We start from the raw sequence: 15222 nt of genomic DNA on the forward strand, positions 1-15222 counted from the left end.
CTGGACAAAGGCAATGCCTAGGAATAAATCACTGTATCCGGAAAAATAATCAATTCGGCAGCTTTACAACTGTATTTTTCCTCACTGCTCAAAAGTAAGCTGATTCTGGTTGAGTTGGGAATCAATTCGGTTTCGGTTTGATGGAAACTCTTTTATCGAATTTGTACAAAAGAGCGGCGTATCAATGCGATCTGCTATCACTGACTTTTTTTAAAATATTCTATTTTCTTTTTACTATTGGATCTATTACTATGTGTGGTATAAGAGAATTAAAAAAGAATACAATGAACAAACAGCCGAAAGCTTCCAAAAAAGGAAAAAAGCATTATCTAGTAATCTAAATGATGTGTGCAGTTAGCATGGAGAAAACTTGAACTTAAGTCAGTTAGTGCCGCAATTGTACCTTTCTTATTTATCCAAACTATGTTTACTTGGCAAATAATAAATCTAATAGTAGAGAAATCTATTACATTTTTATTACTCTTGGCACATATATACAAGCGCTCGATAACCATGAACCTTCTTCTTCTTCTTCTTTTCTCTGATCGAAACTGCCATCTGTCAGCTTCAGTTTGTTTTGGCCCAGTAGCTCAGACTATATGGCCAGAAACTTGGTGATCCCAGCGGTGTTTGTGTGACGTCTGGTCATTTTCTTTTTACTCTTTTGTTTACAGATTTAGCTTATGGCGTTTTCGTTTTTTCTTGGTGCTACACCGGTGTAGTGCAAAGAAAGAGATAGACTGATTACACCCAAGTTTGAATGAGTGTAGCACCTACTACACCGGTGTAGTGCACTGTCAAAAACGAATATGCCATTAGCTTGTTTCACAAATTCCGTTACTTCTTGGTACAGCTCAATATTTTTCGGTTTATACAGGTCCGTAAGGCTTAGAAATTGTCGCTCGAGTTGAAATTTCGATCTCAGGAAACCGTGCTTGGGACAGTGAACAATTGCGTGCTCTGACGTTTCAGGAACTTTGCACATCTCACAGTCAGATTCATCAATAATCTTCATTTTTGCCAGCCAGAACTTGGAGAAGTCGTGACCAGCCATCAAACGATTTGTTAGCCGAATATCGCGTCCATCCATGTTCAACCGGTAATACCAGGGCTCCGTCGAGAATTCTGGGAAAATTTCGTGGAACCGCTTACCCTTTTCTATGGAATATTGTTGTACCATACTTTGGCAGCTTGCTGAGTTTTTAATTTGAATCGGTGAAGTGCATCTTTTGGAAATAATCCATTACCGTATGTTGGTGCTTCATCGGACAGTCCTGCTTTGGCTAACTTGTCTGCTGCCTCGTTTCCTTCGATCGCCACATGACTTGGGATCCACTGTATAATAACGCCGTACCGATGAGCAATCTGTAGTGTTTCTACTACAATATTTGAACCAATTCTACCATCTATTGCATTTTCCAATATTATACAAGCTGACTTCGAGTCTGTGTACACCACACATTCCTGCTCGACGAAGGACAGTGCTATTCTGATTGCCGTTACTTCTGCTGCCGTGATACTCACTTCCTGTTCCAATTTATAATAATACCGTTTTTTACAGACCTCCAGGTATATTCCGACCGCGCATCTCTCGCCATCCTTTGAAGCATCTGTAAATATGCGCTTTCCTCCGCGGTACTTATGGATCATAGTGAACAGTGCCAGTTGCTTCATTTTGAAAGGATTTGTTTCGTTTTTGACGGTGGTTAAGCCTTCCAAGTTTGGGTGGACCTTAACCGTGACTTGGTTTAATCTTACAGTTGACATGATGTTGTCGAAAACAGATTTGTTTTTCAAATATATCCTTTCTAAATAACTGTACTTTTCCAGGTCCGTACCTTCCGGGATTTCCAGACGTCTGAGTTGGATGGCTACAGCGTTTTCCCTGCTGAAAGATCTTGATTTGCTACAAGCTCCTGCCTAAGGTGAAACGGATATTAACCGGCTAGCATTGTTAAAGCATTGAGTGGGGTACTTTTGGTACAGCCAGTTATTTTTCTCAAACACTGGTTGTGCACGACTTCAAGCTTCCTTTTGTTTGTAGTACTGGCATTGTTCTGCACACCACATCTATACTCTAGTACGCTTCTGACCAAGGCTTTATATGTTTGTCATTGTTTGTGGATGTGCTCCCGTTTGGATTCCACTAATAATTTTTAGCATGTTGAGGCGGTCTTTGGCCTTCCTTGCTACTTCTCTGGTGTTAGCTCCGAAACTTAAATTACTGTCGAAGTATACTCCAAGAAGACGATGTACTTTCACTGTTTCTAATTGGGTTCCATTTATTTTGTCAGCACGTTGGCACTGTTGTGGAATAATATTGCCTTAGTCTTGTCTGCGTTTATCGTGAGATTGAGAGCCCCTGCCGCTTCTACAAATCTATCCATATAGTTTTGGGCGGTAGTCGTTTCGCATATTTGTAGGCTTAATCGTCTGTTCTGCAGAAAGCTTGCTATCCAAGTGGTTAGTTCCGCTGGGACGTTCAGCTCGACGAGCGTGTCCTCCAGTAGGTTTGGTTTGACAGCGTTAAATGCGTTGCTCAAATCAACACATATTAGAGCTACTTTCATGCTTTGTCGTTTGAAGCTTTTTACTGCGTTCACCACAAAAGCCAGACCTGTGTTGGTAGAAAGACCTTTCTTGAAACCAAAAGATGTTGTTGGTAGAATGTTCTTTTCGTCCATAAATGTCTCTAATCTCTCTAGAATTGCTGTGTGGATAACTTTTGTTATTGTAGGCACCAGGCTGATGGGCCTCTTTCCCGATGGTCTTGTAGGATCCCGACCAGGTTTCGGGTTTGCCACAATCCGTATAGATTTTAAGACGTCGTCTGGGTATCCTCTTTTCCACATTGCGTTTATGTCGATTAACAGATTGTCGACGACCTTTGGGTTCAGCTTTCGTAGCATTTCATACGTGATCCGGTCCTCTCCTGAGGACGATGGCTTGGTTTTTTTTGAAAGTATGCTGTTCCATCTGTCTTTGTCCATTATATCGCCTGTCTTCCATGTTATTGGCACTATCCACGGTTGTGGATCGTGTCGACCAAAGTGCTCGACTAGGAAAGCCTCTGCAGCTTCTTTATCATCGTTCATTACGTTGTTTTCCTTCTTTTTAATCCGTTTTCCTGTCAGTCTTCCAACTTTCTCCCACAGCTCCTTGGAACTAGCGAAGGGGTTTATCTCGTTTGGAAATTCATTTATTTTATTTTTTATTTCTTCTCTCTTCAACCTTTGAAAGGCAGCAGCTCTTTTCTTGAATTCTATTAGATTTGTTTGGCTCGATATTCTATTAAATTGCCTTCTCGCTTCTGTTTTCTTTAACCAAGCGTCTTCCACCTGCTCATTCCACCAGTGTTTAGGTATTTTAGTGTTCCTTTTCCTATTTGCTCTGAGCGTCCTCTTTACTACAGGTATCAAATCAGCTACTTTTTTGACCACCTTCGGGTCGAGTTTAGATATAGCGTCACAGATTTCAGTGTTGTTGTAAACAAATTTAGTTTTACATACATCTTTGGTATGCAGTGCACTTTCAATGGCCATATGGTGGGATCCTACACTGAAGTCAAGAACTTTCCATTGGATGTCAGAATATAGTTCCGCTGTACATAGAGTAATGTCGATTGCTGTTGATTTCTTATTTAGTTGGATTGGTACGAAAGTGCTGGAGCCATCATTTACTATCAAGAGTTTGCTGTTGTTGATTGCATCTATTAAAATGTTTCCTTTCCGATCACACTTTTCGTTCCCCCACGCATAGTGATGAGCGTTTACATCTCCTGCTAGCAGCACCTTTCTATATCCATTCAAACTACCAATAGTTTTGTTTATGTCGTCTTCAAATACGTTTGTTGGTATATCAGAACTGATATATATCGAAACTACTACCATGTGAAGATGAACTATTTTGATTCCGCATATTTGTGTCCAATCTGACGTTGCTGGCAACGGGATTGCCAGGTAGTTGAACTCGTGACGTAACATGATTGCAACTCCTCCGTAGTTGTCGTTACGTGATTTTGCGATTAGGTGATATCGTGGAAGTTTGTATCGATTACTTTGTTCAAAACTATGTTTTGTCCACGTTTCCGACAGTAGAACTATGTCGTAGCTCCCTTCAACAAGGACTCTATGTAACTCCGATTCGTGTTTCTCCAAACTTTGTATGTTGAACTGTATCGCTGTTAACGAGATGAATTTTGTCGTTGGTGTAATCTGGATGCTTTATCTGAGCCAGAAATGTTCTCTTTTTCATGTTGTTGAACTAATTTGTATTCGTTGTTCCTTCTACTACTGTATTCGTTAAGTTAAAATATTTTTGTGTGCAATGTTTGAATTTACTCTTAATTTCCTCTTGGTTTCCTAACTGACTGAGAAAGTCAGTGTAGAAAGTCATCATTGTACTTCTTACCGTTTGGTTGGCCGTCCACTCTGCCTTCTTGAGCGCTACCCGCATCACGTGCTCCCATTTTTCCTTCTCGTTTCGATCGGGTTGTGTGATAAATGCTATGCCATCCTTCGAGTTGCAGGATTCACTGCCAAGGATCCGATCGCGTTCGCTGGCTATTTTCACTGCATTTGTTTGTTCTTCGATTAGTCCCTTCTTGTGCGGTCTCTTAGTTCCTTGTTTCATATGCTTCTTCGGCTGATCCGGATACGTTTTGACTGCTGCTCTAATCTTCTCTCGTTCCTGGTTCGTTAGTCGCCATTGCTCTCGTAGCGACTCTCCGTGTTGTGTAGATGCATACGACTCACCTAGTACAGGAAATTCGTTGAGATCTTCCAGTGGTGCATACTTGTTTTGCGTCCGTAGTGGGAAACATTCTCTGGCTTCAGCGAAGGTGATTGCTGTTTTCGCCATAAGTACTTTGATGTTTTTTTGTCTAATCTTCTCCGGGCAATTTTCGTATTCGATCGAGTGGTCTTCAGATCTGCAGTGCGCACATTTTGGCTTGTTATTGCATTGTATAAATTCTTCCTCCGTCTCGTGTTGACCGGTACATATCTTGCATCTACGTTTTCCCTTGCATCGCTCCTCATGACGGTTGAACCTGAGGCATTTGCCACAGGCGGTTAGCTTCTGTTCAAACGGTCTGACTCTGCTGCTGCAACAGAATAGTCGAATCCGGTCCGGTAGAGCAGTAGCTCTGAATCTTACGCTGATACGATTTGCTGGAAATCTTTGATCCTCCACGAAACGATTCAACCGTTTCACACTGATGATTGGTACGTCACTTATGATATCTCCCATGATTTCTTCTGAGATGTCCGATGGAACTCCGTCAACTATTCCTGTCACGCTGACAAGGTGTAATGGTATGTATGTCTTGTAGCAGATCGTAGTGCTTTTGTTTATTTCCTCGACTAACGCGTTCGCTTTCCTGTAGTTGTTGATGAATACCATGATTCGGTTTTGTCCAACCTGTTTCATGTCCGATATGCACTGTCTGTACTGATCCATTTTTCTCAGTGTGGCTCCGACCGCGAACTTGTTAACTCTTTGTCCTCCGTCATTGGTCCGCAACTCTATGTATACTCTATATGGACCTGTATCCACGTCCGAGAACACCACGTTTGTGTATTCTTTATTCTACTGATTCCCGTGTCCCTGTCCTTGTGCTTCAAGGCTGGCTGCTCCAGCTGAGTCATTTTCGTGCGCTTCCATTTCACTATAAACCGGGAGAGCCGGTAAGTCCGGAGGTTTTTTCACTTCGCTCATTTTGATGTTATGTTCGTCTTGGCTCCCGCTCAGAATGGCGTCCTTGTGATTTTGCTTTCACTCTAAAGTCCACAACTTTCTTTCGGTTTCGCTACAATTTATTAAGAAATAGTAGTTCTCCGTGCTACTTTTCTTTCTCCTTACACCCACAAAAATAATGATCCGACAAACGACACGAAAATATTTTTAGTTTTACTACACACCGTCGAAAAAGTACGTCTGTTACGCATGCGGTTCGGACTATGAACCATGAGCCTGATGAGCTACGACATTGACACACTTGAAGCAAAAGAAAAGTTAGGCGGGTAATGATAGTATGTGTATGTGTAAACTGATGTACTACATTTGTGAGTTTTGTGTGCCTCAAAGTATTTCAATTATGTGAAATATTCATCGAATCGAAGATAGTTGCTCCCAGAATTAGTCTCCTGCACGGTGTTGTATTGGTTTGCAAAATTATCGCGAAACATCGAAGATTTTGGGTAATAGTTTTGCTCAATTTGTGTGGGGGGATTCCCCACAAAAATTGTACGCGCTCGCTCGAAAAAACCGGACATAGGGCGGGTTGAAAGCAACCATGAGTTCGAGTTGTAGTTCATGCGACTCTCTCGTTAATGGGATTGAGAGTATTGCATGGCGAGGCTGTTGCATATCGGTTTTCCACCGCACATAATCGGACTCCGATGCTCCTATCTTGGACACTAAAAATTTATGCGAAGCAGTAGGTAATCATCTCAAATCTCTCGAACTGCATCGAGACTCACTTTTCGGCTAATTCTGGCTGTGTAGCTCAAAAGGGACTGCTGGTCAAGAGACTTCCGGGGGACCTACCCATTCCAAAACGAAGTCGCAAGAATATTGCAAACAATCGCGCCACTGTCTGTGGTACTAGAGCCATTCAATGAGAAATCAGAATAGTTGCTGATGAACGGGATCAGTTCTGGTCTATCTCAGCCGCCTCGGCCCGTGCCATACAGTGGAGGAGATTGTTGCTATGACCCAATAATGCCTCGGAATAAGCGACACATTCAAAGCAATTTAGTCGGTCAAGAAAGATACCGATCTCACGAAACTCAATTTCACTTCGTTCCAAGTTGAGCTTTCGCAATGGACTAGTTCGCAATGGACACTGCACTCAAAAAGTCTGCTTGGCCCACTGGAGTACTCGTTCGTGAATTCAATTTCGACCAGCCAAAGCAAGATATATGTCGTTAAGGGGACACCACTGCTTGTATTATGGAAACCCACGATCACCCTACCACAGTCCAACTACTGCAGCCAACGTTCACCAATTGTCCCGGTTCTGTGTGCGAGAGTGGAGAAAGGGTCCTCCAAACTTTCTACTGCAGCAAATATCCATCCATTCAAAATAATTCAAGCGCTGAAATCTTCCCAGATTCCAGTTCTATGTTAATTGTGTCGTATCAGGTCAGCTGCATTGCATACATCCCACATAATCTCGTCTCTTCGGTCACCGAGATGCACACTTGCCGCCTCCTTGCCAGCGACCAGCAGCCGCCACGGTCCTGTGATGGCGATGGAACGAGGGGTCATCCGTAAACCTACCTTAGGTAAGTGCAATGCATCTGTGTGCTCTCCCTTGCCTCAAATCTCTTCGATTTCCAGCCATGGTCGACGACGGGATGAGCTGTTGCTATGCAACCAAAATGTTGATGGTATCAACTCCATCGTTGAGCAATACTACCTTGCAGTCTCCGATAAGGGTTTTGACATCATTGTCTTCGGCGAAACACGATTGAACGATGGCACGCTTTTCAGTCAGTTGTTCGGTACTGAATACGAGGTGTTTCGTTGTGACCGGAGCTCTAGCAATAGCCGAAAATCCACCGGAGGTGGAATATTCGTAGCAGTTAATTCCAGCTTGAAGGCTCCAGCTGTCGAGAACATTTCTTTGGTTTGCCTTGATCCGGGGCGACATTATGGAACCATTTCGAGTCGACTTTTTATTACAAGCATGCATACAATAAACCTTTCGTTTCGAGATGCGCAATGCCACCCCAGGTTTGAACGATTATTGAGCTTGGCGATCGTAAGTTGTTCTTGTGTGCTCCAACCGATCGCGCTCGTGATATCGAATATGACGAAGCACACTGCAGCTCGGGTTTTACGATCCACGAAGACGCCAACGCAGTTGATGAGACAGTGGTACTAGAAGATTTTGATCTTCCTGGCCTTTCGTGGAAATCTTCCCGCAATAGATTTTTTATCCGGATTCGAACCATTCCGTACTCCACCCAGGTGATTAAGGGCCACATGACAGCTATAGCTCAGCCACATTACTACAAATCAATTCCATTGTCAATAAAAATAACCGCCATCTCGATCTTTGTTATGCCAGCGATCAGGTTTCTACCACATCAATAGTTATGGCTCCCTCTTCTCTAGTACAACCAGTGGCACATCATCCTCCATTGATTGCCTCGATTGATTGCTCTGTGGAGCATGATTACGATATTTCACCGCTTTCTGTCTCCTACGATTTCCGCAAAACTGACCATCGCAGTATGGCAGACTTTTTTTCCACCATCAATGAAGAAAATACAGATATTCAAACTTTTTCCAACGTTCTGGTGTACGTTATTGACAGTCACGTTCCGAAGAAAGTTCACCATCGACAAACCGGCCCTCCATGGCAAACGAGTACGCTGAATCTATAAAAAGGACAATAAGTGAGACGTCAGTAATTACCGTGGAATAACTTCATTGAATGCTGTCTCGAAGTTGTTCGAGCTGGTGATTATGGTACCTCTTCAGGCTCACTGTTGACGATCAATACGGCTTCACGTTCGGTCCGGTCACTGATCTACAAAGGATTTTTAATTTGGGCTTCGGATTTCGATTTCAATGCGTTTAGACAAACTATGTCTCAACGAATTTCTAAACATCTCGAATGTATGTTAGATGTTAGAAATAATATTATTATTAAGGCTAACACCATTGGGGCTTTGATATGCCTGTTGGTGTATAAGACTAATAAATAATTATCTCATGTTTGGGACATGCCCGGTGTGACTGCACTTAGAGCTGACAATTGACTTCTACTAGCGGTCCGTACACAATAGGGTTACAACAAAACGACTATTTTTGGAATCACTAATGTACACCTTCAGCGCGCTGGAGCATAGTTCCAAATCATTGAAAAACACAGTCCAAATTTGAGTGAAATCGGTTAACGCTAACCCCTCGCCCAAACAGCACCAAGTGTGCATGGGATTTTTGGCCAAAATGTATGGGAAAACTCGCAGTTCACAAAATCGGTACTAGAGGTCGCTTTAAAGATCCGAATAAGGGCCTAGGAAGGAGTTTAGCTTTTGAAGATATATCGAACTAGTTTGTCGAAGACTGCCAGACAATCCAACCAACCGTTAAGTAGTTATTAACGTTAAAAGTTGGATTCTGCTGGTTAACGTTCGCAAAGGACTTATTCCGCTTTTTATATCTTTATTTTAGAGGCTTTAAGCTTTCCATTCGAAGAGGTGAGCCCTTCGAGTTTAATTTGTAGAAATTTGCTGATATATTTTAAGTTAGATAAGTTGGAGTTGGAGTAAGAACAGAGATAGGTTTCTTCTAAAAACACAAGTTTTGTTTCGTCGCCCGGTTCGTTTTGAAGAATATTTTGTATGTTGGTGTGAAGATCCAAGTTTCGAGTTGTGGACAATTAATCAGCATATGTTCCACTGTTAGAGGCACTTTGCAGATCTGGCATGTTGGTTTAGGCGCATTCGATAGTAAGTGAGGCTGTGCTATCCGAGTGTGCCAACCAATTCTAAGTCGGGAATGTGTTTGCGGCTCCTTGCAGTGTTCTTTAGAAAATAAAAGAGGGCATTGGAGGGAGACCATACTACCGATTTCGTCCATGGTATACCAGAGTGAGGAACTCTTAGCAGAAGATACCTCTGAGCCCTACTCCACTGAACTCCACCAAGGAGTTCTACATTTGCATGATCTCCAGGATTCCACTTTAAATGACTACTTCGGGGGGAGGCTGTGCTCGTGCACTTCGCTTGGTTCCAGGTCTAGCTGGTGGTGCTAGTTCGCTGGTCTCATAAACGCCATATCGGTCATGCACGGCATGATATTCTACATGCGCTCCTCTCTGCGTTGATCTGTTGGATGCCCTGGTCGATTCAGCGATTCCGGTTCTCTGGTGCCCCGACGACCCTATACCATCAGCTTTGTCATGTTTGGTGCTACTCTGCGTAGTCCCCGACGGTTGAGCTAGCATACCTCTGCGAAGACCGTTGACGGATACGATGCAGTCCGGCAGAATTCCGAGGTCTGTCCAGTGATTCCGGTTGGAGGGATGTTTCCGGTTCACTGGTGCCCCGAAGATTCAAGCCGATGGATCTTTCTTACTCCGACAAAGCATTCCCCAGAAGTTGAAGATCTTCCGATCTGCCCGGGCAGATGCCGAGGACGGTCCTGCGATTTTGGGTGGAGAGTAACTTCTAGTTCACAGACGCCCTGACGACCATTTGGCGGTGCTACTTCACGATCTACTCGAACTAGTCCCGGTGCTAGTCGGTTAGGTGCCGAGGTCAGTCTTGCGATTCCGGGGGGAGTATGACTTTTGGTTCTCAGGTGCTCCGACGACCTATTGTCGATGATACCATTCTCCCCCCTATTATTTTTAAAAGGATCCATTTTCCAATGTCGCCTTTTATTTTTCTGAGGCATACCAATTACGATGGGTACGTTGTTGTACTAATCTGCGTACATCGGTTCCTGGGATTTGCAGTTTCAATATCGCCGAGCTTCTTCTGAGGCATACTAACCGGTTTGCTTCTTCGTTACCCGACATGCCGCAATGCCCTGGTATCCAGACGAGAGTGGTGTTGGAAGCAATTGTAGACTCAATTTCTTGGATCAAGAAGAGTTTTGACGTGGATTATCGAACGTTGGCAGAACGCTTGCGAAATCAGAGAGAAATATTGTTGAAGAGTCAGAGATGTTACTGATTGCGAGACGGATGGCTACCGCTTCAGCAGAAAAAATGGATAGTTCATTCGAGAGTCTACGGGCAATGGAGAGGGTGCTCCTATATATTCCAATTCCTACTGTTTCGTTTGCTTGAGAGCCATCTGTCAATTTTTTTATATTGTCGTTGTATCTGGTGTTCATCAGATTGTTAAATACAGCTGCAACTTTCATGGAAGGGTCTCCAGCGCGGACTTGTTCTTGATCGTCCAGCTCAAGGAGCTTTTATTCTCAGGTGATACGATCCTTGAAATCGCCGATCAGCCATGTTGGTGCTGGAAACGACAGCTAACAACATTGTTTACTACATCTCCATGCATGTTTGCTTGGATTTCAGTATGCAAACAAAGTTGTTCGCTGTCATATTTCTTCCCCGCAGCTTGCTGCACGCTTACCTCACTCGTCACCTAGTTACTGCAAAAGACGAATCACCTTAGAACTCTAAGCACCTTAGTCCAGCCTATCTTAGGTCCAGAATGGTTCCACCGGTGTCAATATGCTTGATATATTTTTTATAATGTGAAAGATGCTACGATTGAAACTTTAAACTCGTTTTTCTCGAAATCAACACGATATCACTTAGTCCGGTCTGTCTTAACACCGACTACATGTGCTTGAGGCTGTCAAGAAAGGTTACTTTCACTCGAAGCGGGAGGTGTGCTAAATATGCTATTGATGGTGCAGTTTTCCAAATCGTCTGGTGCTTAGGGTGTCCCAAAATGACATCATGATTAAAAAGTCATCGGACTCGCTTCTTAAATGAAAATTTAGGGTATTAGGACCATTTTCTTCTTCGGAGTGAATTTGCTAAAACACCTTCTACTGGTGGCGAATAATGGGTCAAATTTCAAATTCATGTCCGTTGAAGATCTCCCGAACTGTTTTTTCAGCAATTTTTTGTGTTTTCTAGAGTCTAAATGGAGAAATTTGACAAGTTAATCTATACAACTTTTGGCAGGGCCATTAAGACTTAGTAAAAAGTGCAATCTTTGGTGTTTGACCCCAAGCTGGTAAATCAAGTGACCTACAGCAGACGTAAAGCCAAAAGACACTACAATGGAAATTGATTTATTCATAAATAAATTAAATCAAATGAGACATCTGGCACAGTACAGCCAAACGTAATAAATCCCAATGAACCCAAAAAAAATATTAAAAGAAAGATACCAGCAGAAACCTCGGTAGACTGTAGAGTCTCATTGCCCAGGCCGTCAGATTTGGGAGCTTTAATTGATAGAGACATAGTCCCGTTTCGGGATGTTGGCCTTCAAGCGATACGGTACAAACTCGTTTAAAACTGAACTGGATCAAACACACTTACCGGAACCAACGTATGGCGATGCCTGGGAGGACTGCATGCTTGGACTAGCGAATATATTCCAATTCCGACCGATCGCTGCATGACTATTTTCGTTTCTGAACGGCGAAAATAGAACTGCAATTTGGTCAAAAATGAAAAGAATGAAATTAAAAATCAAACTATTCAAAAAAACAGCTGAAAACTTACGTGTTGCGTTGGGATCAACTGTTTTCTGCCGTTGCGGGAAGCAGAACACAAACACTGGTGGAAGGAAAAAAATTGCATTATTCCCATTACAATTACTATTGAAAGTCGATGAAAAATCTTACCCCAGACTGTAGCGGCCAGCACGATCAGGGCCGAAATCAGCAACCCAAAGTTACTGACGTAATTAAGGAACAGGTTTGGCACGTTATACAACGGTTGACTAGCACATTTCCGCATAACCAGCGGAGACTGAATCGGAATCTGCAACGAGAAAACTAAATCGTCAGAAAAATGTTTGTGTTTGGACACTGAAGTAAACTTACCTTAATCTTCTGCAGTGTCAGTGGTGAATTCACATTGACAAACAAGTCGTCGCTGGTTTCCAACGAGTAGGAACTGAGCAGACGAAGTTTGTACTGAATCGAAGCGGGTCCCTTCTGAATCATCGTTACCTCCAGCATCGACGGATTAGACGGAGTGACTTCGAGCTTTTGCAGAACCTTATCCATGCCGCTGACGGTCACAATTTGCGTTCCGATTTGCTCGATCGAAATGGCTTCCGGTTCTACAATAACAGCCGGTACTATTTTCAAGGTTGACGTGTCCGAGAGGGAACTATCTTGCAGACGAGCTTCTAATTCGATATTGATTTCGTTGTTTTTCACCAAATTGGTAACTTCTTCAATACTGGTTACAAGATTGATGTCGCAGACGTAAGCTCCGATGGAACGATCAAAACTTGGAACGGTTTTGAAATGTTTAAGAATTCCTGACGAGGGATTCTGCTTAGCCGTCAGCTTACAGCTGAACAGATTAGAAAACGCTTGCTGTATGCGTTCGGCGCAAATTGAAACGTTTTGTGCGATCACGTTAACAAATTTATCAACCTGAAGATGATTTTTAATCACCAAATGAGCACGATAATGCTGTCCGTTAAAAATGTCGTAAGATTTAAAGAATTCGATTCGATCTGCTTCCAAAATGTCAACACCAATACGTAGACCTCCCGACTGTCGATCCACATGGCTAATATAAACCTTTCCTTCCCCTGCCCGGTGTGTTCCAACAATTCGAGCCAACCCACTGGTAGCATCGATTTGAACCAAACTGTCGTCGGAACTGTGCCAATCTGCTACCGATCCAAGCAATGGAGATTCAAAACAGACTATATCGCCAACTGAAAAAACGCTCCTCTCCGGAAATATAGCAGTGGTTTCTCCCACCACCAGTTTCAAATAATCCTCTCCATATTTGACGCCCGTTTTATCTTTTAAAGATATTACTAGCATGTCGGAAGTCTCACGAACCAAATCCAACACAACGGAAAAGTTCGTTCCAGTGGTGATCAGAACGTTACCCTTTTTGGAAAGCTTATGCTTGAGCGCAGTAACATCCTCGAATCCGTGACTAAATTCGTTTCCTAAATTGTCGTGTAGTGATACTTTCAATTTTAAATTCAATCCTTGCGGAATCACGTTGTCCACTTGCTTCAATTTTACGTTCGAAAAGGCAAGAGAAGTTAGAATGTAATGAATGTTTTTGACCTCGATCGGAATCGTCAGTGACTGATCCAGTGAAGTGGCTGCGACTTGAACCCGGCCAACGACGTCGCCACTTTTGACTAATCCTTCCTTGGAAACTTTAACAACGGAGCTACTTCCCTCCTCCAGCTGATAAACAGCATCCTCCAAGTTTGCTTTCAATTGAATGCTGGTCCTGGGTGGGATTAGAATCGAGTCATACCGAATCACTTTTGGCGACTCGAGTTCCAGCAGTTGAAATACTGTAACTTCACTACGAGCAGTACGCCTCACTCCGTTAGCGCTTACGAGCGTAACATGCAAGGTAGCCTTTCCGGGAGCCAACGCTTTAACACGAACCCCAATTGCATCCTTTGCATGATACTCAACACCTGCCTCACGAAAGACTCCCTTCACATCCAGTACATCTTCGTGATCCGTGCTCCAGAAAATTTTAACCGTTTCCAGTGTTCCCAGCACCAGCGGGGAAATTCCTGGCACACCCCAAACATGCGCCGGCATGACGGCACCGGTTCGAATCCGACTCAACGGCACCCGGATTTCAATGGCTCCTAGCGGAACGACGTGAACGTGAACGGTATCCTCCGAAAGTATGATCTCCGCCCCGGTTGATGGATTGGTGGCCACATACCGACCGACGACTTTGGAGTGGCCCACCTTCAAACCGGATACCAAACCGGAATCGATTCCGATGATGTCCTGGTGTTCAATGCGGTACACGAGGTTGGAATCGGGCGAAGGGCCTCCTTTGGAGTAGATCTGCAGGGTGCTGCCCACGATGATGGTGGCATTGCGTGGGAATAGCGTTAGCGGCGGGAAGACCTGTGTAGATGAAGAAGGGTATGGTTAAACTTGGGTGGAATAATTTTTTGAATTTCTCTTAGTATGAAGGCTTAAGAATCACGGCGAAAGCAGAATTTTTATCGGGTGGTACGAACGATCAAATCAGTAAAAATAGGTCAAATGTGTTTCAGGTTTGAATCATAATATAATGGAAACGCACTGACCAAGAGCTCACGTTGCATGGAATAAGCAGCTAAGTTACCAAATAAAAGGAGCCCGTCAGCGGGGTATGATATAGACATTGTAGAGTGTGGGACTCAAGGCAGCATCTTGCGGGACACCGAATGGTATCTTGAGCAGGATTGCGTCGTATGCCTTCTCGACGTCCAGTAGCACAATACCATGACCTGCTGCGCGAAAAATTAGATCGAATCTCCTTCATAAGCCGGATGAGCTGATGGTTGGTAGAATGTGCAACCAACTTACACATCAGGAATAATTAATTCGAGTGTGCTGTTCAATGCTGTTCGAGAAGTTTGCTGAATGATGAAAACAGATTAATTGGCCCGTATTTGCTTGCGCTCGTGGAGTTTCCAGATAGACGGGAAGTAGTCTAGTCTTATACGAGCAGAGCAGTTTCGAATACTGTCTAGACCAGGTGTTTTTTTAGATTTA

At 43.4% G+C, this 15222-nt stretch overlaps 1 protein-coding gene across 1 annotated transcript in view; it reads right to left on the reverse strand.

Moving 5' to 3' along the window:
* The window catches only part of LOC131688572 (nuclear pore membrane glycoprotein 210), a 45007-nt gene that overhangs the window by 2536 nt on the left and 27249 nt on the right, over window positions 1-15222 (reverse strand). Inside the window, exons 5-8 of the mRNA XM_058972912.1 lie at window positions 12547-14586; window positions 12346-12484; window positions 12224-12277; window positions 12038-12151 (exon numbers count right to left, since the gene is read on the reverse strand). Coding sequence (XP_058828895.1) covers window positions 12038-12151; window positions 12224-12277; window positions 12346-12484; window positions 12547-14586 — 2347 coding nt within the window. The remainder of the gene's footprint in view (window positions 1-12037; window positions 12152-12223; window positions 12278-12345; window positions 12485-12546; window positions 14587-15222) is intronic.

The sequence above is a fragment of the Topomyia yanbarensis genome, chromosome 3 (assembly GCF_030247195.1).
Source record: "Topomyia yanbarensis strain Yona2022 chromosome 3, ASM3024719v1, whole genome shotgun sequence".
NCBI classification, from domain to species: domain Eukaryota; kingdom Metazoa; phylum Arthropoda; class Insecta; order Diptera; family Culicidae; genus Topomyia; species Topomyia yanbarensis.